The sequence below is a fragment of the Bacillus rossius genome, chromosome 1, assembly GCF_032445375.1.
Source record: "Bacillus rossius redtenbacheri isolate Brsri chromosome 1, Brsri_v3, whole genome shotgun sequence".
NCBI lineage: Eukaryota > Metazoa > Arthropoda > Insecta > Phasmatodea > Bacillidae > Bacillus > Bacillus rossius.
In genome coordinates this window covers 133564041-133589044 of record NC_086330.1, presented here as the reverse complement: position 1 = coordinate 133589044, position 25004 = coordinate 133564041, and the positions used below count along the sequence as shown (strand labels likewise).

Here is a 25004-nt window from a genome sequence, read left to right as displayed (position 1 = left end):
TCTAGATACACTTCTGAGATAAAACAATATTTATCGACTTTATTTTAACTGCAGCCAATATCTATTCAAAATCTACTTTAAAAGTAAATTAATGTAATAACTATCAAGTTTTTTTACATTGTTATAAAATGCATGGTGTCAATAGTTATAAATATTTTGTTGACATATATGAGTAGAAGGTGTTATCTTTAAAAGATTTGTGCAATGGGAGCGCATGACTTGATGTAAGTTTTTGGACATACGCCATTGCTAATGCCATTAGCAATGGCGTATTTCCAAAAACTTACATCAATTCATGAGTAGAAGGATTATCATTTCGATAATATCTTAAAAATTTCCTAAAGTATTTGGTTTAAGGCCTAATTTTTTTTAGCGTACTGCAATAGTTAGTTAAAACTAGCATGCCACCTTGACATGTATTTTTGAAAATCGTATCATTACCTCATGTTAAAAACTTATTTTCTCCGTCCTACAAATTTTTATTGTCCTATTTTTCTTCGCACCCCAATTTCTCCCACTCTGGGTAAATGCTCTGTTTGCTCGTTTGTAACTCGAGGTCTGTGCAGATGTGAATAGAAGCCTACGTGCGCATCACGTTTTCACTTATGAAACTACTGCGCACTGAAAGAAAATTATATTTTTAAATCGAAAAAATTGATAAAAAATTTGTTTTCGTAAAAAAAATAATGAAAGAACTCCATGAAGCAGATATCTAATACAGTTTTACGTTTAAAAATGTATGGTTGGTGACGTATTGACAATTGCGTGTTTTATAAACTATCGCACTTTCCTCGTGTTTGTTGCGTGTTGCATACTTGCGCTCTTACGTTTCTTTTGAACTAATAAACCCGGCCTTTAAGTTTTTCTGTATACACCTATAATCACCTCCTGTCAACAAAACTTTAATACGCCTGCCTACCTTTATACCCAACCAAGTATAGGAGAACGAGATTTAAATTTTAAATAATGTTTGACACTAATTAGCCATTTTTCACAACATAGCGTTCAAACAAAACCCACATTGAGTTGTGAAAAGATAAAAACGTGGTGATTTAAGAAAAAGTACAAAGAGTTATTAATGTAGGTGTGATTTTCTTAGCAATTTACATCGTTAAAATGTAAAAAGATACAATAATGTTTCCGTACTTGTTCTTTTATTGCCATCTTCTTCTGTTTGCAATGTAATGTATGGTTTAGTTTGAGTCTGGGGTTGTAAAACATTGGCCGAACCGCACTCAAGACGGAGAGACTGGAATTGAAAGATGCCAGCGTTGTTTTTAACAGTTTTTAGACCATAATAATTTCGTATCGATTCATTTTCTAAATTTGTTCCTGTTAAAGCATAGTATATACTTTTAGTGGTATGCCTAAATTTAATGGTGGCTGATGTCTTCAAATATATTCATTGGTAAAATTGTTATCGCCGTTTAGCATTGAATTTATTTTTGGCACTGACTGCAGTTGTAATAATATTGTCAATAGTCACTATATATAACGGTATTCAAATATTTATTAACGTACGATATTTTTCACAAACCTTTCCGTCAATTATTCTTTCACAGTAATTTACGATTTACATCCCAATGATAAATTAGGTTTATACAGCATTTGTGGGTCATGGTTAATTCTAGTTAATATATTAAAATTTGTTAGTTTTTTTAATATAATTTGTTTTTATATGAAATTTGATTATTATTGTGTTTTGTGACAATTAAAAAAAATAGTTCAATACAAAATATTTAGGTTTTACGTTAGGAAATAAAGGAGTGTGACTGAACAAAGTTAACAAAGGCAAATTTCCAGTCTCACCTCTCTCTAATGATAACACCTGAGACGGGAAACCCCGATCCGCCGCAAGGCCTCGACATCGTGTTGTTCGACCTTGACTACCGCGACGCTCCCAAGGTGAGCGGGGCGGGCCCGCCTTGCCCCCACACCCCGAGGCTTCTTCGCCGAACAGCCACCCCCGCCGCCTGTTGCGCCCGGGTCACGCGATGCCCCCTCCCCTCCCCAACCCCTTCCCCTACCAGAGACCGCAGGTCCTTCACCCGCCGCCTACACTGCAACGGTGACTTCATAATTCTAAATGGCGGAAAACATAATTTCTGAATGTTCGAGAAAACAAAATGACGTCATCCAAGATGGCGCATACGATATGGCGGATCCAATATGGCCGCCGGGATCAAGGTCAAGGTCAAAGGTCAAGGTCACGGTTATCCAAGATGGCCACCGTGATGTCACAATTCAAGATGGCGGTCGGCTCCACGTCTCCACCGCCTGGCGCCTTGCCTAGGATATACATTCCTGTACTACTATTATTATTATTGATCACTGATTATTAATATCCTGCGCAGTTATTTTGAAGTGAGTAATGCTTTTATTAATTCGTATTTATTTAGAAGATTTTCTACTTTCTTTCTTTCTCTCTCTCTCTGCCATTTTACCTCATAATGGAATACTTACAAGTCGAGGTTTGAATTGCCAAAAAAGTTTCACTTTTATCACATTTACTGGTCTAAACGCACTCATCTGGTAGAAATTCATTAAAAAATAGTTTATACCATAAAGTTTCCGTACAGGCTAGCATATACTTCTATGGCATTATTAAATTATTAACCTGAAACATTTTAAAACACCTATTATAATACTAAGTAAGCGTATATGTTTTTATATTTGTTTTTGCTTAAATGACCTAAATAAGTCCGTAAATAATTCCTACAAACAATTTAAATTTATTGAGTTGAATCAAAATTATTATAATATTATAATGTTATTTAAAAAATTTAAAAGATTCCAATGCCGAGTTGTGAACTTCGCATCTTGAGGTTTCCAAGCACGCGTTATACTGCTGTGCTAGTAAACCTCTTGGGAATATAGAAGGAAATAATTCATTATAATCATTGTAATGCCATTTTTTGGTTATATCAAAACTTGTGATATTTTTTACTATGGCTATTTTAGTTTACCAAACATGATCTAGGGTAGTTTCTCTATCAAAAATTTAAATTTGGCACACCAATACGTTTGGTACTTGCATTAATATTTACAAAAGTGTCTATATACGGGTTTATGTTGCTACACGTGGGTCCGCCATCATTGTGACACTTGCTGTTCATCGACTTCCGTTCCATTTTCACGAACTTATTAGTACTAAATACCGTATACCGAGAGCTAAGATGTTTACATATCAAAAACGTCGAGAGCTCGTGGGCGTGACGTCACTCACTCAGCGACTGGGCTACTATAACTCGCTTACTCGCCCTAGAGGTTTTTGCGAGTGGTTATTTTTTCTTATCACACTTTTCTTTAATATTAATATGAATTTTATTATTTTTTATAAAAAATTTTTCCTTCATCTATACATTGACACTTCATTTGCCAATTTTAACACATCAATGACAAAGCTACAAGCGAAATGTTATATAAAATAAAGTATATTGGAGTTTGATTTTATTTTTAATTTCCTAGTACACTCTGGTAGAATTGTAATATCATTACGTAAGTGATAAAATTCTTATGAAACCAACGCTAATACATATGGCTGTAGATTCCACAGTGAAACTATTTCGACTACAGTTAAAGGGCAGAGAAGACGATCCGAGATCTTCAACCCTCGTCGCTGATCTGTCTCAGCAGTGCAAAGATTGAGTACGAGTCCCTTAGGATCTGCAACAAAAGAACAGATGAGTATGTAGTTTACTATTGGCTTTTGGATCTTGGTCACGTCCAACGATTGCATGCCTTGTTGCAGTCTAGTACGAACTAACAGACTAATTCTGATTGGCCAGGTCCTCCTTCGATCATAAATGTATACAGGCACCAATCACAGCTCGGCTTTTAACATCCCAACATAAAAATATGACAGAACAACAAGCTTTCACAAATTACGAGTCCAATTCTTTAGCGTTCTAGCATAAATTCAAATAGTATAAATATATTATACTAGCTGAAGTCCCCAACTAAACACATCATAATATATGGAACAACACTATCGAGTTTCAATTCTGTAGAACATACACTTGAAAAACGGGAAATTTTGATTTTAAAGTTCCATTGATTGCACAATCTCGGTGTATCAAGGCTACGCATAAGCAAAATCGAGTCGCCAATCTTCAACTTGATTTGTGGGAAGGCAGGCAACCCCTAGGCAAGACGTGACGGACGCACCAAACGATAGCGCGTAATAATTCAAGGCAACGCCATCTATTGACGAAGTTCTAAACTAAAGTTTTCTTAGTGTCTTTAGTTCGCTAGCAGCGGCGAGCTTCACTAAGTTGATGGGTTTCATCAAGGAGAAGGCTACCCATGCATGTGTCTGAAGAGTTTTGGTGGAGCGGCTCACACAGCTTTACCCGACTCACCCGAGATTAATTAAGACACTTCATCACAGCACACTCACAGGCCTATAATAGCTCATTCATCACGATACTACAACACACTAGTTAGCCGACATAACTGGCGGAGGAGTACAGTATGTCTGTAAAAGATAGTCCCAGTTATTCAATTTATTAATACCAACTGTAAGCGTTGTAGAGTGTTGGTTCAAGGTCACAATTAAAGAGTAACTCAAACAGTTACATATAAGCACATGCACAAATACTGCTTTGTTGTTTTCTCGCTTGCAACGCGAAATAATGGCTCATTTTACCTTCAGTTAGTAGAGGGTGAACCTGTAAACTTTATTTGGCAACAGGATGGAGCCCCTCCTCATTGTAGTCTCTTTGTACGAGAGTGGTTGAACATGGAAGTCCCTGACTGTTGGATTGGTCGTGATGGTCGAGACGACAGAGCTCTTTTACGCTGGTCTCCACGTCCACCTGACATAACACCATGCGATTTTTTTTCCTTTGGGGCGTTTTAAAAGATCGTGTCTACGTTCCGCCGCTACCTAATGATTTTCCAGAGTTGAGACACAGAGCTGAAGAGGCTATTGCTTCTATTACTCGGACTTGTTAACCAAAGTTTCGGGAAGAAATGTACTTTAGGTTGGAAGGTGCACATATTGAACATTTTAAAGAAAAACTAGGTTAGTTTGTCTTCAATTTTATGTATGAATTGTTGTAAATAGTCTAAATAAATCTGTTATAATATACCATTGAAACTGGGACATTCTTTTATGGGCACTCTGTGTTATTTCATCCCCCCTCCAAACACCAATACGTAATTAACGAGAATTACACTACGACTATGATAAGGTACACGTCAGGCCCGTGCACCGAACTATCCCACGTGACACGAACCTCGCCCATAGACCCAAGTGAGTCTACAAAAGTGTATAGAAAGAAAGTGCATAGAGCGAGTTAAAGAAACTTAGGTTTCTGGTCTTGCACGCCCTAAATGTCCCGAGTGGCAGTAGGATAGATCGGCGATAGGCCTTCAGTTGTTGATCGCCTTGAAGATGGCTGCAACAAGGCATGCTGAAACTTGGGCACACCATAATTTCCACAGACATTGTCACAAGAGCCTACGATTTGGATGAGTACTTGTCTGTTACGAATTTAATTTAAATTTTTAAATTTAATCCTTTGCACAAATTAGGATGCTATTACGTATCGCTTTTTAACACAATTGCAAACTGAATTCGGCCATCTGATTGGCCGGACGAGAAGCATGCTACGACGTATAAGTTAATTGATAGGTCACTATCTTCCTACTGAAGAGCCAAAAGCGCTGCGGTAATGGAGCTTTACCAGGTATGCTAATGGTTAATTAGTATAAATGAAATATTCCGACGTTTATTGCAGTGATCTCCATAAAATAAAGTAATTTAAAAATGTTTTCACAGTGCAATTGACCCAAAGTTTTCATGGTGCCCCGCAAACATGATTCAGACCATCAGCTGGGCAAAAAGCTGCGTCGGACAGTATCCTAGTACAGTCTGTGTTATGTAACTTGTTTCGAATTTGCAGTTCTTAAAAATTAGTACCTATAGTAACCAGTCCCCAACATCACTTGCAAAGCATTACATGATGTTTGTTTACTACAGGGAGTTGTTCACAAACTCTGTTGGCAGAAAGACACGTATAGACCTTTGGGATTATTTTTGATGTGGAACATATTAGCTTTTGGTATACGGAATTTGGTGTAATTTCATGAATGCGACGGAAGTCTCGTGGAACGGAAATGTGTAACCACCACGGTGCTGCTATATGTGGCGGGTGGCACGAACCAAAGATCACAAAGCCAAAGGGAAACTTTATAGTATAAACTGTTTAATGAATTTCAACAAAATGGGCAGTATTTTAATAAAATTCCTTGTCGCAAATCAGGTACCTACAAAGCATAGGGTTAGTATTTTTTTCAAGTCTTTTACGCGTTTATCCGAGCCGTTTCATTATATATAGTTTAAAATTTCTGTCTGCAAATGGATTGAGTCTATAGTCAACGTAGCTGCTCCGATAGCGAATTCTAGTGTTGAGTGCGGTAACTACGTGTGATTCGCGTCCAAGAATGTAGTTAAAAACACAATTTGCGCATGTTTACCACGCTTGTCATTATTTCAAAGAACTTTGTGTCCAAGTTTCGTATTATAAGTGTGTATTTGTAACATGAGAGCATACGAATTGGCTCGTTACCGAGGTCAGATGTTCACGTCACCGGCGGGCTTCCACACGGGAGACTTGTCTGCCGACGACAGCAGTTACATACGCAGCATTGGTAGTGTTCACACGGTAGACTGTCGCCACCGTGTCGCCGGGAGACAGGATATCAGTCGCTGGTACCTGCTGTCGCCGAGAGACTGAAGACTAGCGAGCGACTGCAGGGGCATTCAGTAGCATTGTTGCTGTCACACGGTAGACTTGTCTGCCGACGACAGCAGTTACATACGCAGCATTGGTAGTGTTCACACGGTAGACTGTCGCCACCGTGTCGCCGGGAGACAGGATATCAGTCGCTGGTACCTGCTGTCGCCGAGAGACTGAAGACTAGCGAGCGACTGCAGGGGCATTCAGTAGCATTGTTGCTGTCACACGGTAGACTTGTCTGCCGACGACAGCAGTTACATACGCAGCATTGGTAGTGTTCACACGGTAGACTGTCGCCACCGTGTCGCCGGGAGACAGGATATCAGTCGCTGGTACCTGCTGTCGCCGAGAGACTGAAGACTAGCGAGCGACTGCAGGGGCATTCAGTAGCATTGTTGCTGTCACACGGTAGACTTGTCTGCGATGGCGCCCGGTGAAGTGTTTTTTGATACTGAGAAGTTTATTCAAGAAATTCGGCAACGTCCCACATTATGGGACATTTCATCAGCAGATTAACATAAAAACAACAATATTAGCCAATCTATTCGACCTAGATACCTAAGAATAAATAAGAGTCCAGATAATTAGTTTTACTTATTGCGTTATGCATGAACAATTTCGGCCAATTTATTGATATAGTATTATATTATGATTGACTAATTAGCAATAAAAACACACAAATGTCTATACAGCGATTATCCTTTAAGCTGTATCCTGCCTCTAATATTATACTAAATTCGCCTGTGATATATCTGGCGACTTGTCTGCCACTAGTTTTCCGTAGTCTCCAGTGACTACAGTCGTCGGGCGACAAGTCGCCGGCAGACAAGTCTCCTGTGTGGAAGGAGCCTAATTGGAGACAAGTTGCGCGGCACAGACAGACGCAAGCGAGGTTCACCGACCCCGGTGAAGGTGTCGAGCGAGATGGCGTGCATGCCGCCGGCGGTGAGGCACAGCCGCTTCTGGGAGCGCGCGACCACCATGCGCACCGCCATCTTGTGGCGCGCCGAGCCGCGGTGCCACGGGCTGTCGTAGGCCGCCGCCTGCACGTCGCTGCTCTGCCCGACAGCATGCGAGCACACATAGCTCTCACTCCCGCCACCTCGCACTACCAACCACACAGCGTCAAACCAAACAAATTATATTATATCAGGACCTACGTTGTTTACACAATTACCCGGGTTCAATATCTAGGTCTCTTCAATACATTTATTAAATTTAGTAAACTATCGCCTAAAGTTGTATTTCCGTGTCTTGATATTCATGACATTAAACTAAGGATTTTCATAAGATTTTACTAGTGGTGTTAGTTCATGGTCTAAAATAATATTAGGTTTACCTAGTTGTTTCATAATACATAGGGACAGGAAAAATTCGCGGGTTCAATGACCTGTAGGATGAACTCCATAGTTCTGCGTACTCTCGGTCAAATGTCACCCACTCATTGGCTGCTGTCTTGTGAGACGTCCCAACGTAGCAGCCTGAGATTCGATAAAGCTTTGGTCGGGTGTTTCTCAATGACCCAGAGTCATCCAGGTGAGTAGTGAGCCAATAGCAGAGGCAGCACTCAGGTATAACTATTTGTATTTTAGCCTATCGCGAAATGAATTCGCGAATTCTTCCGGTCTCTAACAATACATAATCATTTTTGGCTCCTAAATTAACGATACTAATTAACATAAATGTCCATCTAATGCAATGCACACTAATTGGCTTTAAATACAGCAAATACACAAAAAGGAATGCACCATTTTCCCAGTCTACCCTGGTTTCCCCCTCCCCCAGCGAAACAAGACTATGCTCCGTGTATTCTGAGATAACTAAACCTTCATGTCTTAGCTTACTCACCACCTTAAATCATGGAAATCCGGACAAACAGATAAAGTTGGAATTACAGTAAGGTGCCGTATTTCTGGGTACAGAACCCTAAAATTATGAATTGTTTAGTGTTTTGATTTATTTAATAAACAATATTTTGACGTGTAATCATCTTAGCTCTCGGTGAATGACATTTGGTAGGAGTAATCTCGTGAATGAAACGGATTTAAATTCCAAAGGAAATGTGTAAACACGGTGCTGCCATCTGTGAAATTCTAAGAAAACTCGAAAAGTTGACGTACACACGTGATTAATATGTATATATTGCTTTCGTGAACACCGCAGCATTTACATCCCTCATAGGTATTAAAAATAAATCTTTATAATAATACGACTAGCCTTGAAATACTTTATATTAGAATTAATAGTCATAAAAATTAATTATAACTTAAAAAATACGTTCGAATCCTGGCATTACAACCCATAGATAACATTAAATTGTAGAGATAGCGCAGTGTTCGTCATACTGTAGAGATACAGCAAATAGTTTGCCAACATATATTCGACGCCATAAAAATAAAATAACTTAATGATGAAATTTTTACTATTTTATCTTAAATCTTGAATCAGCTCAATAAGGTTAAGGTTTGTTTGTAGGAAGTATTTACAGACTGATTTCAGTCAGTTACGCAAAAACGATTATACAAACGTATACTTAGTAGACATATAAATAGTGGACTCATTTAAGTGTTATAATATGTGTTTTAAAAAGTTTCAGGTTAATATTTTAGTAAAAATCCATAAAAATTAGTAAATTACAACGTGTGTACCTGAGTACACACTACCCCCCCCCCCCCCTTTTTTTTTTTTTTTTTTTTTTTTTTTTTTTTTTTTTTTTTTTTAGTGTTTTGAGTGATTAATGTTGTGCTTATACATTTTAATAGTAGTATTTTTGGAAAATAATTTAAATTTTGAGTTTTCTCAAAACTATCGGTGTTTATCAAAACTCATATTTAAGAAGCAAAGAAATATGTATATATTACAGAAATAAATCATTTATGTGGATTTTTTTACGAATAATTACTGTGTTGGATAATCTATTCAAATAACTTATATTACCTAATACAAAATGTTATAAATGTATAATTTTTTTGCCGCTGAAGCTGTCATTTCATATTCAGGATCATTTGCAAGGACGTGACGTATTCCCTTCCCAGAAATTAAAAATAAAAATTATTTATATAAATAAAATTATAATAACACTGAAAGAATCATGAAGTTAGTTATTTATTTAAAGGACAAATTGCACATAAAATTAGTAAAACAATCACTTCAAAGCACTATTCAAGGGCCCGCCTAGTCAGGGATGTATCTGTGTGAGGCGGGAAGATAAAGTACGACGCTCGCTGGTGCTGCTAGTGCAAGGCTCTGAGCTGGTACGCAGTCTTCTCGTCGTGCATAGGACAACTATGATATTTTAGCGGTAACCATAACATTAGATGGCGGAGAAATGAAGATAAAGGTGTAATGCATGGACCTTGGGTGCATTGAAGGATATTTACCGGGCGTTTCATGTCTAAAAATTATTCTGAATATTTTCAGATATTTTCACTCTTAAAAAAATACAGTTTAAAAACGAAAAACGGAAACTCATCCGCCGTCACTCGGATATCTTGAGCAGTGTTAAAATCGCGTGGTTTATTCTGAAGTTCAGCACACCATGTGTGTGTCCGGGTAGACGTGTCGCTTAAAGTGAGAGAATGATTATTGCAAATACACATCAGTCGATACTACTTCCCTCTCCCCTTTAACAAAATAAGTTTCCTAACTACTGCCGCTGGTCAGATGTTTTGAGCACGAGGAAATTTTTTTTTGTTCGCTTGGAAAGACGAGGGTGAATGGGGAGCTGCTCCTCTCGTCCAATCCATATTCAATGCTCCAGGGGCTCATGAAAAGGGCGTGGTCATGCGGAATATGAAGTGGTGGTTGGATTGGGCGACGATACTGGGCTCTTTGCCGCTGGCTCTCCGTGGCAAACACTTTTGAATCGCCACGGATCGTTTGGTTCAGTGGTTCAGGAAATACCATTTCATGCGTAAGTTCAAAGGCAGCGAGTGAGCGCTCTTTACGTGGCACGGGCATTCACAGAGGCTCTAGACGGTGGGCCTTTCAAGATGAAAACTGGTACCGATTAGGTGCTCGTGGATTGAGTCACGTCGGGGTTAGTTTTGAGTCCACAACCCTCGGCATATGAGTGTGATGTCTCAGCGAACACTCTTCACTGAGAACGTACACGAGAAAGAGCTGACGAATTAGGAGTATAATTATCTTCAAAACATGTTAACCACTTTCAGAGTTTGTCATACTTAAATTAGCTCAAAAATCTTTTTTTGTATTTTTTGAAGGATTTGATAATATCTGATTGTGACAAGATTCTCACTACATAATTACATTTGACAAATATGAATTCCAAATGGGCTTGTTAAAAAAATAGGAACCGAAAGACACCATCTTTTGGTTTTTCATAAGTTTTTAGGCCTTAAATTATGACAATATCTTTTAATTTTAATCAAAATGTGAGCGAGCCTTTCGGTACACCCCAGCTATGTGTGAACATCTAACCTCGGTAAAGAGCCCATTCATGTGTTCTCACGTTGTTATTGTTGCAAATAAACTTATAATACGAAACTTGGACTTGAAATTTCACGTAGAATACTTAAAATTAATGCCGAATGTGATAAATAAAATAGTTCCTTTTCAAATACTAAAATATTTTGATACGAATCACACACAAACTTTCTGCGCACGCCGCTAGAATTTTCTGCTTGAATCGTAAATGTTGCTTGCCGCCATCAATCGTAGATAGAAATCAACAGCACGAAACAACCCGAAATTCTAAACTAAGTATTAGAAATGGCTCCAATAAAATGCCACCCTTGGACCTGATTTTCAAAAAGGAATTGAATTAAAGTACTGTCCATTTTTTTTAAATTCATTAAATAGTTATTACTATAAAGATTTCGTACACGTTTGCAGTTATACATCTATGGCATTACTAAATTTATAAACTGAAACAATTTAAAACTCATATTATAACAGTCAGTGTACGTTTGTATATGTTTTAGCTTAAACGACTGAAATTGGTATGTAAATACTTAATTCAAACAAAACCTTAACCTTATTGAGCTGATTCAACTTTATTATATTATTATATTATAATGTTACTAACAAATTTACAAAATTTCAGTGACGAAATTTGAACCACGTTCCTTAAGGTTAACAAGTATGTGCTCAACCGCTTTGCTATTGAGCCATTTTGTAATTAAGAAAGAGAATATGTATTATAATCATTATACTGCTAGTTCTATTAGGTATTTTAAAGCTTGAGATCACTTTTTACTATGACTATGTTAGTTTAACAAATATATTCCAGGGTAGTTTCACTATCATAACATTTCATTTGGCACATCAATAAGTTTGGTGTTTATTTTTAATGTTTAAGAAAGTGACTATACATATGTTTATGTTTGCTACATTGGGCCCTCCATATTTGTGACATATTTCGATTAGTAGACTTTCGTTCCGTTTTCTCTAAATTACTCATATAAAATGCCATACACTAAGAGCCAAATTGTTTACGCATCATAAATATTGACGTTTCTAAAATCTAAAGTAAACAGTGACTGGCTGCTACAAATAGTTTCCCCTGTGAATTAATTGGCGTTTAGTATTGAATTCATTAATGAAAGGCCTCCAACTGTAATGCACTATATTATGGTATTTGACAATACTCTTAATGTTTGATATCTGTCACGGCAAAGACACAATTTTAATTTTATACCTTAGAAAAATAGATATGTGCCAAACAGAACTTTAATACCACAAGCGTATTTAATATAAGAATACTCTAGTTTTTGATTTTTTTTTAGTTATATTTTCATGAATATTATGTGAACAGTGAAAACCATGAGGCATATTTCCCAAAAAATCATTGGATACACATTTAGTTCTCAAGACACAATTAATTTTTAAATTTACGATGCTTTTTAGAAAAGCTACGATTTTAATTCTCAAATATTTTGTAAATATTAAACCATTTGTTTAGCTTCGGTATTAATTTTTCCCCATTATTGTGAGATGTGTTACATCAATTTTAAAAATAAAATCTTAAAAAAAAAAAAAAAAAAAAAAAACCTTTTACATAAGAATTTTTTTTTAAATTTGGAAAAATACAAAGAAAAATTTTTCTTATGTAAACAATTTTTAAAAAGGTTTTTATTGTTTCAAAATGGTTTTACACATCTTACAATAATGGGAAATAATTGATACTCAAATTAACCAAATGGTTTAATATTTATGAAATATTTGATAGTTAAAAATGTAAGTTTTTATAATAAGCATCATAAATAAAAATAATTGTATCTGAAAAATTTAAGTCATACCTCAATGATTTTTGGGTGGATATATGTTTCATGTCTGTCGCAGCGAAAGCAAATTTTCAGTATTAAACCTTAGAAAAATAGGCATTGCATAAAAACTGTTGAAACCATTGTGACATCGTTCGGTTGCTATCACTTGCCCTCAAATCTTCTAGTAACACCAATATAACGTACCTGATGTACAATCTCGTTGGCATACCAGCAGTAGAGCAACAATTCCAACACAGTGGTCCCGAGGTAGCCGGAATACTTGATGTAGTCGGAGATGTCCTTGGATTTCTGAAAAAAAAAAAAAAAAAAAAAATTGCGTCGATAAGGATCCAAGCGTAGTATTTATTGTCTCTAGAAGCCGTATTAAGATAACAATTCTTTAATCTAGGCCTATGCCTTTTATTTGGAAAAGATTTTTTTCATTGCAAAAGCGTTTTCAGAAGAGTGGGGTAAATGTTTGTGCTCTTACGCGGGAAGAGAAGTTATTTTTGTATAATAATACATAAGATAGGCAAACCAGTCCTTCCTGCGAGGCAGTGGAGCATGCAGAAAGTAATCTGATACGAAAATCAAGAAATAGTGGAGACCACAATCTCCAAACAAAAAATTCCCTATCGGCACATCCTACAGACGTAGTTAGATTTCGAAGTACCGATTTCTTCTGGAAATATTTTGGAAACTTCTACACACTCCTGGATAATTATAGGAACTTAATGTGAACCTACATAACATCCTATGTGTTCGCTAATATTCAAAAAAGATCGATTTAACATTTTCTCATATTCCATGCAGCGAAAATATTTTGAATGTTTTTAATTTACTGCATCCAGCACTGAATGTCTTAACGAATTTCATATTATGTCTACTAAGGTAGTTATGAAATTATTTTTCATCTTCAAACACTCTTTTTCATCCCTTGCACTAATACGGGGACGTAAAAATTTTTTTTGGACAAAGATTTAAGGTAATATTAAGATGGTAATGAATTCCTACGAATTTGATACTAAAAAAGTTTTTTTTTTCTAAATTCAACCCCCGTTTTTATGGAAATAGTTCGTTTCGTCAAAAATTATTTCAGTCAGAGGTTTTAGATAAAGATTTTACAATAAATTATAATGGATTTAAAATATATATTTAAAATAAAAGTAACGACATTTTGTCTTTCTACCCTTGTTATTTCCTCCCCTTGCAGTAAGGGTTTGTATTGTCAAAAATTGTTTCAGACAAAAGTTTTAGGTTAAAAATTATAAGATTTACAAAAAAATAACGGATTTGATAGCGTAACCTACTAAGGGAGTTATGATTTTTTTAAAATTCTACTCTTTAGTTTTTCAAACCCTCGCAGCAATGTTTCGTCTAATCAAAAATTGTTTCAGAGAAACGTTTTACATAAAAATTATAAGATTAATATACAATTTGTACAAATACAATTTTGTGTCTAAATAGTGAGTTTTTTTTTACTTACAACTCTTGTTTTTTCAACCCCTTGCCGTTATGGTTGGTCGTATCAAAAACTTATTGAGACAAAGGATTTTGGCATTACTCCTACGAGTTATAATACATACGTTCAAACGTATGTGGATATGGGACTTCAACGATTTTTCTGTTTCTAACCCTTTGGTCGGATGTGACCCATTAACAAACTCGACCAAGATTTTCCACTTATAGATTTTATGTATCAGTTTAGGAGTGATTTGAAAAAAAAAATTGCTACTTTTATTGTGTCCACAAAATTGTAATATATATATATATCAAAAGTTTATATATATATAAACTTTTGAGTTGGCGATGGTTTTGGGATCTATGGACCATGAAACGAAAAAAAATTACTATATAGAAATTTTATGGAAGTCGCTCCACGGTAACGGCTACAATATGTAGAATTTCTTAGAAATCTACCTAAAATGAGATATATATATATATATATATATATATATAAAATGATAAACGTTAAATATTGTGAGGTGGCGAGTCAGCAGTATCAAATGTACTTAAAATTTTGCCAAACTGTGTTTCTTTTTATTATTATTAAATTTATTTTATCTGATTTTACTTTTTGTAAATAATTCATTAAATTAAACAGGAAACCAAACTTGTGTGTGAGTGCATCAAGTCACTTTAATCTACGTGCGGTATTTTGACTAATGTAAACGTTTTAAAAATTTTAACATTTGACAAATAAATAAATAAAAAAACTTAAGAAATCTTACATGATTTTTAATAAAGTTGAAAGTAAAAAAACCAATTAATTTAAATACAAGATAAAGAATAACATTGTTTAAGAAAAATCTATATGTAAAAAAGTGAAAATAATATTTTAATAATTAAGTACAAGTACATTAGTTACAACAGGATAATAAAATATTAAAGCAATCTCTTCATCAGTTAAATCATCCAGTAAAAGATTGACTTTTTAAAAATTGAAAATAATTTTTTGTTTCTAATTTTTTAGGAAGAATAATTAAAATTTTTGGGAGAAAAAATTCTAAACATTTCTGTGTAATTAATCTATAAAATAATAGGATAATTATGAGCTACATAATTTAAATGTTTTTACCTTCTATATATACTCGTTATTACAGCTCTAATATACGATATTTTATATCAAATACTCTTAGAAAGTTTAAAGCGTGGGTACGTATGTTTTATTAAATGACTCGTAGCATAAGTTTTTGAATATTAATAAGTGGTTTTATTCGATATTGAGACAGCCTCATCAGCAACTAGCACCCCATCAATCTGCTGGACCGTTTGGGTAGTGCAACAGTAGACGTACTTCCGCTGATGACAAGGGGCACGGAATTTTCGCCAAAATATTTCGAGACCACCTGTGTGTTAAAAAAACTACATATGTGTTTCGTGAATGGCTGAGCTTCTTCCAGGTACACGCCCACTGCCGGGACACGAATCGCAGCAACTCTGCGAGGAAGCAAACGCACCCGCTGAGTGCACAACGGCCGCCAATGACACGGAACAAACCTTATTGATAGAGACCGGAAAAATTCGCGGATTCATTTCGCTATAGGCTGAAATTCAAACATGTGTACAATTATGCTGGTTCTGCTATTGGCTCGCAGTTTAACTGGAGCTCTCTGGGCCAATGAGAGACTATCGACCAAAGAAGCGGCGAATCACGAGCTACCCAGTGGAGATGCCTCACAATTTAGTACCCAATGAACACACGTGTTTACTTGAGAAATGCAGAGGATAATGGAGGCTATCTTAGAGGTCATTGAATCCGCGAATTTTTCCGGTCCCTACTTATCGAAGTCTAATGAGGAGTCAGTTTTTGACCCCCGCTACAAAGGTCACGCAGCACTGGGCATGTCCTGAGGGGGGACGCACCACCATGACGAGGAAGCCAGCCTGGCAGATGATCCCCAAGCAGACGAGGAACTCCACCAGAACCACTGGGCTGAACACGTCGTCGAGATCCTTCACGAACCTGGGACAACAACAAAAATAATCAAGAAGCGACGATGAAGAGTTTGAAGTATGTTTCGCTTTTGAGTGCTTTTAATTTTTATTTTATTTTTTACGTTTAAACATCTTCGCTCTCGGTATACCGCATTTGGTAGAAGTAATTTCGTGAAAATGGAACGGAAGTCGATGAAAGGGAATGTGAAAAAAAAAAAAAGATTAGGATACGTACCAAACGTATCGGTGTGCCAAATTAAATGTTAAGATAGTGAAACTACCCTGGAATATATTTGGTAAACTAAAATAATTATAGTAAAAAGTAAACTTAAGTTTTAAAATACTGAAGATTAGCATTACAATATTTATAATACATTTTCTCCTTGCAATATGTAAAATGGTTCAGTAGAGTTGGCCTCCGTGGCGCAGTCGATAACGCACCGGGCTACGGTGCGGGGGCTCTGGGTTCGAATCCCGGGTAAGACATGCATGTAATTTGTGTTGTCTTGATACACCGAAAATCACAACTACAAATTCACAATGACTCGGAGTGACATATCAATACAACGTTAAGGGGGGGGGGGGGGAGGGGAAGATGATTGACACACTGGTGACTGTCAAAACTTGCCTGTGTGCCTCCAATCTCTCTCTCTCTCTTTTTTTTTAAAGTAGCACAGCGGTACAACGTGCGCTTATTTACCTCGAAGGACGTGGTTAGGATCTCGTGACTGTAATAATTGTTTACTTTTTAAATAACATAATATGATACATATAATAATACTATAACAATATTAAAGCAGCTCATTAAGATTAAGGGTTACTTGTAATTCTATACAGACTGATTTCAGTCGTAAGAAAAAAAAACAAATTCACAAACATATACTTAGTGTAATATTGTGTTTTTTTAACATTTCAGATTAATATATTAGTAATGCCATAGTAGAAAAAATTATAACGTGTGCGAAAACTATAATTAATTAACTGCTTAGTGAATTTTAACAAGATGGACAGTATTTTAATAGAATTCCATTTTGAAAAGTTTATTTGCAAAATGAGAACACGTGAATTTGCTCGTGACCGAGAAATGGTGTTTCCGCATTACTGGTGAACCCTGCCAAACTAGCTCACTTTTTAATATTAATTTTGGCCAGCAACTGAGCTACATGCGTGCGATGCTGTTGAGGTAGGTTATCATCCGTAATCATATATTTTATAACTTAACTCGAAATTTATTCATATCACTCATTTTACTTTAAGGTCAAATCCTCTCTCTTCTTAGTTGTTAAGTTACTCTTTGTATATAATACATATGCATGCTTATACATATTTTATTTTCACATAAAAAATCGCGAGGTTATTGTAAAAAGTTGGTAAGTCCATTTTCTTAAATCTTGTATCTTTTAGTAACTAAAGTGAAGAGTAACGTTTCTGTGTCCAGATCAAGTCAGAAAGTGCTAAGCAGATTTCTTATTCATTTTTCAGACCCTAAGAAATTTAGTAAGTACAATATTGTTTCATTGTTGATAGAAAAATACTACTACCTGTGTCTGTTTACCAACTTACCCAGTACCCCGCGGTATATTGATTGAATTTAAGCTCTGTTATATTTATGTAGTTTCATATTTTACGTCCATCTCCTAAAATCATTCACAATACTTAGACCTGACTGAGAAACATCATCCTGACGTAATGTTTTACCTATATGTATATGTAAATTTTGTGATTTTTTAAATCAATAACTGCATAAATTCTTGGCCCATTTTTTGTGTTGTCTGCAACAAAATAATTATCTTGTTACATTTAGAAGCAATACTCGTTCAATATGAACAACTTGTTGGCTTTGGTATTGATTCCACGCCCGTAAAAATGATTAGATATGTAGCCGATGTGTCGGCATGTCTTTTTGCAGCCATCTTCAAAGTCGATTAATAAATTAATGCCTGGTTTTCTGGCATATCATTTGTTTGGGGCTATTCACAGCCGAGTTGTGATTGTTTCTCGTGGGCGGCTATGATTGGTGGGAGATCTGTTCAATTATGATAAGTTACTCAGAAAATGCGTGTCTACCCAAAACAGATACTTCGTAAATGCTGATCAAGGTTCAGTTGGATGTGCACCGGGTATCAGGTAGCGGGTGGCAACTCAAGATAGCCCGATATGCACCCAAGTAGTTTCTTTTGCAAATTCATATTTTTATTTAATAATTTTTGAAATGTTTATGACGGAATTAAATTTACGAATTTAATAACACACATAATTAAAAACCATAAATTATTATTGCTTGTTAATGTAGTTTTTACGGTAATGTGTCACCGCCTGATCGCTTCTATAATAACTTAAGAAAATGAAATTTGCATAATGTAAAGAAGAACTGTTTTTAAAACGAAAAAATAAAAACCTTTTCAGCGTTTAGAAAAAAATAGTATCAAGGAGCTTGATAGTACACAAGTTTTTATGCGTTTATTATTATTAATACTCTACTATCCGAGATGGATAGTTATCTAGTGCCTCGTGTTCGAGCTTTAAAAAAAAAACCGCTGACAATCGATTTCTTCAATATATTATCGTTACGCACTTTCGATCACGTTAATTCATCTGTAGATGCACAGATGGCAGTGTAGCCTGTGTTTGCATGCACGTTTGAGTCGCCAGTCTCTCGGGTAGATGGTCGTTGTTCGGAGCGACGGGAAGCCTACAACTCACGTAGTTTCGGTTCCCTACCACGTTCGTGCAACTTCGGATTTCTCTCAAAAATTGAAATTAAAAAAAAATCGAAGGGTTATGTTAGGTTAGGTCAGTCACAGCATGCTTGTTTTAATTGGAAACTTCTGATTTAGCGGCAGAAGTGGCGTTAATACCAAAACGCAAAACTTCGGAAATCTTCGGAAATTCTTGCAGGGAACCGAAACTACGTGAGTTGTAGGCTTCCCCGGAGGCGACGCCGAAGTAGGAGAAGGAGGAGGGGGGAGCAGGGGGGAGCTCACTCGAAGGCTGCCTGGTGGAAGTCGATGCACTCGACCCAGACGCCGCGCGAGCTGTCCACTGCCCACCCGGTGGGACCGGCCTCCTCCTCGCCCGCAGACCGCAGCAGCTCCGACACCATCTCGAACCTGCGGCGAGCCAGGCGCGTGTTTGCCTCGGTAACCTGCTGGCGCTTCCAGCGAGGCATCACTGCAACGCTACCACTACTTCTTACCCTGACATTTATGAGGTTATTGTAAAAAGTTGGCAAGTCCATTTTCTTAAATCTTGTATCTTTTAGTAACTAAGGTGAAGAGTAACGTTTCTGCGTCCAGATCAAGTCAGAAAGTGCTAAGCAGATTTATTATACATTTTTCAGACCCTAAGAAATTTAGCAAGTACAATATGGTTTCATTGTTGATAGCAAAATACTACTACCCGAGAACCTCCCATAGTTAAAGTTATTTGTAAGCCGTTACCTGGATAGCTTTCCAGTATTAATTGTGCACATTAATAAGCATGATTCAACAAACGAAGTCCAATTATTGCATATTCAATTAAAATTCTGCTTGTATGAATCATCAATTAAATAAAATATAGAATTATGCGCCAATTTTTGTAAGAAATATTCAGTATTGTCTCGAAAAAACGTATTTCATACGTGAAAAATAAATCATAGCCTTGTGTTGAACAAATTTACATCCTCTTTCTTGTAGTATTACAAAATATTTTCTTAGCGACTGGTTTCCAAAGGAATCTTTTGTAAAAGTACACACACACAGATATATATATATATATATATATATATATATATATAGTCTGTGCGGGCATCTGAGCGACAGAAAATCGTGGCCTTTGTACACGAGCATCACCTTTGTCGCAGTATCAAGATGGATTTCTTAGAGTTAACATGTATTTTTGCACTCCTTGTTCGGAATGCAGGCTCGGCTTATAGGCGCGATTAAAATTCGTAGTTCATGTTCCTTTTGGAACATTCTTGGAAAATTCTTGACATTCTGGAAACTTTTGTAACATCCTGGGTTCTGTTTGCACAAAGCAAAATTTCTCAAATATTAAAAAATTTCATACGATCATTTTCGTAAATTTAATGCAGGCAAAATGTTTTATATTCAGCGCATCCAGCATTTTCGTGCGATTTCCAGCTTTTCTCGATAATAATGACGTGGTATCTAGTTCAAATCTGGCCTAGTGCTAGTGAAACTGTCATAAAAGTAATATATATATTTACTCTTTTAGCTAAACATCTTTGTGATAATAAGCGCCGTCATAAAAATCATATAAAAGATAATGTAGGTTATTAAAAAAATTAAAAAAATTCAGAAAGTGGTTTATGTTGTGTCTACTAAGGGAGTATTGGAATATTTTGTTCTTTTATCTCATGTTGGTCATTCCTTGCAGAAAAAATTCGTTTATCAAAAAATGTTTAACGATATATTTAGGTTAACAATAACAATGAAAAGATGTAAAAGTGTTCCTAATCTGTTTTTTTTTGAGCCCCTGTTTGTGTTATCATACGAACCTCGCAACTAAATATTTTAGAACTATTTGTAGGAAGTTTAAACGGATGGAATATTTTAATGTTAAGGGTGTTTGTTAAAGTGACTTTTCAGTTTCCTAGGAAAAAATAACCTTTTCAATTTCCACTTCCTTGACACAGTTTTCTCCATTAACGAACTCGATCGATAATTTTCATTTTAATATTTTATGTATTAGTTTGGAGGTAATTTGTTCAAAACAACGGTAGCTATAATGGTCATAACATCTATAAAAGGTGATTATACATGATTGTGTAAAGGTATTTTCAAAAATTGTAGCCCCTTCAGCAAAGAAGTTTCACTTCAAAACGAGGGGGCTATAATTTTCGAGCGTTACAAAAATTCCGATCTCATGATGGTTAGGTACGGGGTGGGAGAACCGGTAGAGGAGGAGAGTGCGTCAGCGGTGACACCACCCCAACGCACGCACTAGCGGTCCATGGTATTAGGAAGACGGTAGAGAAGGTGGGTGGGGATACGTACGTAGTTGTAACGGCCGCGTGGAGTGACGGCAGGGCAGAGGTAGAAATGACGCAGCAGTGATGCTAATGCTGCTTGTGTTTGTCTACTCCTCAGTTTTGTTTTTCATTAGATTCATAGCATCCTTACTATTCTCAAATATTATCTCTTGTTCAATAAGAAATACTTGTAATCTATCTCTATCTATAACTAGTAAGCAAGAAGTTTCATTTCTGTCTCGCGTGGACTCCCCGCACAGCCAATTTGAGAAGGGGGGGGGGGGGGAGGAGTGTGAGGGGAGATTTATAACACTTTGGAGAGTAAGGTGATAAGGAAAAAAAATAAACAAAAAATATTAATGTTTTTATAATTTTAAATTAATTTCCCCTTAAGTGTAAAGTTCGCTTAATATTTTAGTGTTATATTTGCATTTAAACACGATTAGGATAAACTAATTTTCAAAATATTTCTGGGCTAGGATCCCGGAACAAACTGGTTAGACATAATCAAATTCCAAATACTAGGTAAGTTTTTGGGGAGGGGGGAAATATTGTTGTCTTAATGAGGGGGGGGGGGGGGAGACTCCTGCGTCCAGCGAATGTTTCGACACGACTACTCGCGACACAAAGGGCTCTTACACACGGGCGACTTTCTGTCGTTCTGTCGCCGCTACTCAAAAGTAGCTCTGAAAATAGTCATCCAAAAATCAAATCTTAATGAAGCCGTTATACAAAATAATCAAAATTTATTTAAATTGTATTGTTAGTAATAATTTTTTAGGAAACATTATCTTGTGAACTTCTTGAGATTTTAAAATCGTATGAATTACTTTCTTTGCCAGTCGTTATTCATTTTGATTTGTAATGTGATCCGAAGTTATGAACCCGTTAAAACTATAAACAGTCTTAATTACTTGAATAGCTAGTCTAATACAACTTCTGAGAAGCATATAAACACATGTCCAAGGAAGTTTGACGGACAGCAACCTAGAAGCCGTTGATTTCTTTCTGTTGTGTTTTAATATTTTTCTTGACATAGTCACTTAATAACGCAATTTTATACGATTAGTTATAGTGACTTACTTCAAAGTAATTTAACAAACTTGATAAACATTCGGTTTATTGTTAATAAATTGCTAACCAGAGTGAATCATCTTTAGAGCAAACTAATCTTTTCATGGTTAATTGAGTGTTTACTAAGGCTAGTTTGCAAGTGAATACTTAAGAATCAACCGTAACAATAAGAAGTGTCCTTAAAATATGACTCTGTGTATAATAGTATAATGGTTTATGATTTTTGGTAATCTGAAACTAGTCATTATGGTTGTAAGGTTTTGACTGTCTTGAAAACTAAAGTAATGTATAGCGACCAATAGGTCCGCCTAGCGAGAGCGGTATCTGTTTGTGTTAGTGATGCGGAATGATAAGGGTGACACTCTCTGGTGCTTCTAGTGCGGTGTCACCTCTAAGCGCTAGACTCTGGTTTGGCGCGTATAGGGCAACTATGATATTTGAGTGATAACCATAGCATTAGGTATATAGCGCAGAAATAAATGTGAAGAGGTTCTGCAAGTCCCTTTTGTGCTTCCAAGAATATATTCCGGGTTTTTCACCACTAAATATTACTCTGAAAACACAGGTTATTTTTTTTAGTCAAAAAAATACGGTTTCAAATCGAAACACGGAAAACGTACTGCCGTTCCGATTTCAACATGTTATTTAACGATTTTCGCAAACATATATGTGTTGGTATATGTAGGGCGCGTGTTCCTGCGAAGCTCTGCACGGACAGTCAATGCGCTACACGCTCGGCATCCAGGGCGGGCAACGAGGCCGCTGTCCTCGCGGGAGGGGCATGTGTCGTTTTGCCTAAAGGCGTTTTGCCTAATTTTAGGCAAAACGCCGTTTAGGCAAAACGCCGTAGTAGGTAATTATAGTATGTATGGGGACACCGGTGGGTGGTGGGGGAGCCGGGGAGCCACGGCGGCCATCTTGGTTTACGTCACTTCCGGCGACCATCTTGGATTACGTCATTTCCGGCGGCCATCTTGGATTACATCATTTCCGGCGGCCATCTTGGATTACATCACTTCCTGCAGCCATCTTGGATTTGACCTTGACCTTTGAACCCGGAGGCCATTTTGTTTTTCTAGAACTTTCCTCCATTTTGTTTTCTAGATCATTCCGCCATTTTGAGTTTCGTCCGCCATCTTGAAAATCTTTATTTATTATCCGATTTTAATGAAAAAAATTTAAAATTTAAAAAAATTAAATAATCAAAATTTTAAAATAAAATTAAAAATATTATTTAATAAAATTTTAATTAAAAACCTACGCATCGAACACCCCACTCCTCTAAATTACAAATACATCATCTAGCACCCCCACCCCTCTGTTACAATGACATCGTCATCGAACACCCCACTCATTCCTGTTACAATTTTTCGTTACATCCACCATCTTGGAAAATCATAATTATTAACTTAGAAAATCAGGAAAAAAAATATACCATCGTTGTCTGCTGGAGGCAGCCATCTTATTTAGTGGAGACTACCATCTTGATTTCATCTGGTGGGTGTCGTCATCGGTTGTAGGTTTCTAAAGTATGTTAGTGTATGTAAGGTCGAGTTACAATTCTCTACCAACATTGTTATGAACCTTATAGACCAAAATCCACAGAATCCACAAGATCCACAAAATCCACAGTCACTTTGTTGTTGTAACCGACATTTTTTCTTAAAGTCTTATCACTTATAGGTTTTAACTAAAATATATGTTATCAATACTGTCGTTGTGGATGTGTTAGTTAAAGTAATGATAATTTAAAAAACATTTATTACTCCATCTTAGCTGACCAGAAATTTTTCATAGTCCTATCATACATGTAAACATACTAAATAAATTAATGTTTGTGTACTCGTGTTTAAAACTGCATGGAAGCAGATATTTAGGTGTTTGTGTATAATATCATTTCTTAGTGTTCGTGTTTGCGTTCCTGTGTTTAAAAGCTGCATGGAAGCAGATATTTTAGGTGTTTGTGTCTAATTACATGATCATTTTACGATATCAAATTAAGTATAAGTACCTTGAGGAATATAGGGCATTAATTTGAAAAAATAATAAGCGATATGTAGGTAAAATTATATTTACTGAATCAAAGAAATATATTGTACAAAACAAAACCCTCAAGGAGAGAAAAATATACTTGTCAAACGAAGCTATAAAAAAAACAGAAACTATATACAAAAACGAAAACTGTTTACAACAAAAAGACTGGAACTATACAACAGATAATTCATCTCCAACATAGCCGTGGGGAACCGTATGGATGCCATCCTCACATATTTGGCGCTTATCATCCTCCCATGTTATGGCCAGCTTATTTGTGCTCTCGCTATAGAGCACCTGCTGCCTCGAGCGTATGGCCCTAACTGCTACTCGTCGTGTGTGGTGATCGTGCAGGGCATCCAGGTAGTCACTGAATGTTATGCGGTTTTTGACCACACAGCGCTGGATACCCTTGGCCTTCTTCTCAACTTTGTCACCACACTTGTATGCATACAGTTTGGCCCGCAGACCGACAAACTCACTCATCACTTTCCCCCCACACTCATCCTT

The 25004-nt window shown here is 36.4% G+C and overlaps 1 protein-coding gene across 1 annotated transcript in view; it reads right to left on the bottom strand.

Moving 5' to 3' along the window:
- The window catches only part of LOC134535872 (odorant receptor 22c-like), a 49988-nt gene that overhangs the window by 2010 nt on the left and 22974 nt on the right, over positions 1-25004 (bottom strand). Inside the window, exons 4-7 of the mRNA XM_063375255.1 lie at positions 19396-19521; positions 16340-16439; positions 13178-13282; positions 7649-7804 (exon numbers count right to left, since the gene is read on the bottom strand). Of these exons, the coding sequence (XP_063231325.1) occupies positions 7649-7804; positions 13178-13282; positions 16340-16439; positions 19396-19521 (487 nt within the window). The remainder of the gene's footprint in view (positions 1-7648; positions 7805-13177; positions 13283-16339; positions 16440-19395; positions 19522-25004) is intronic.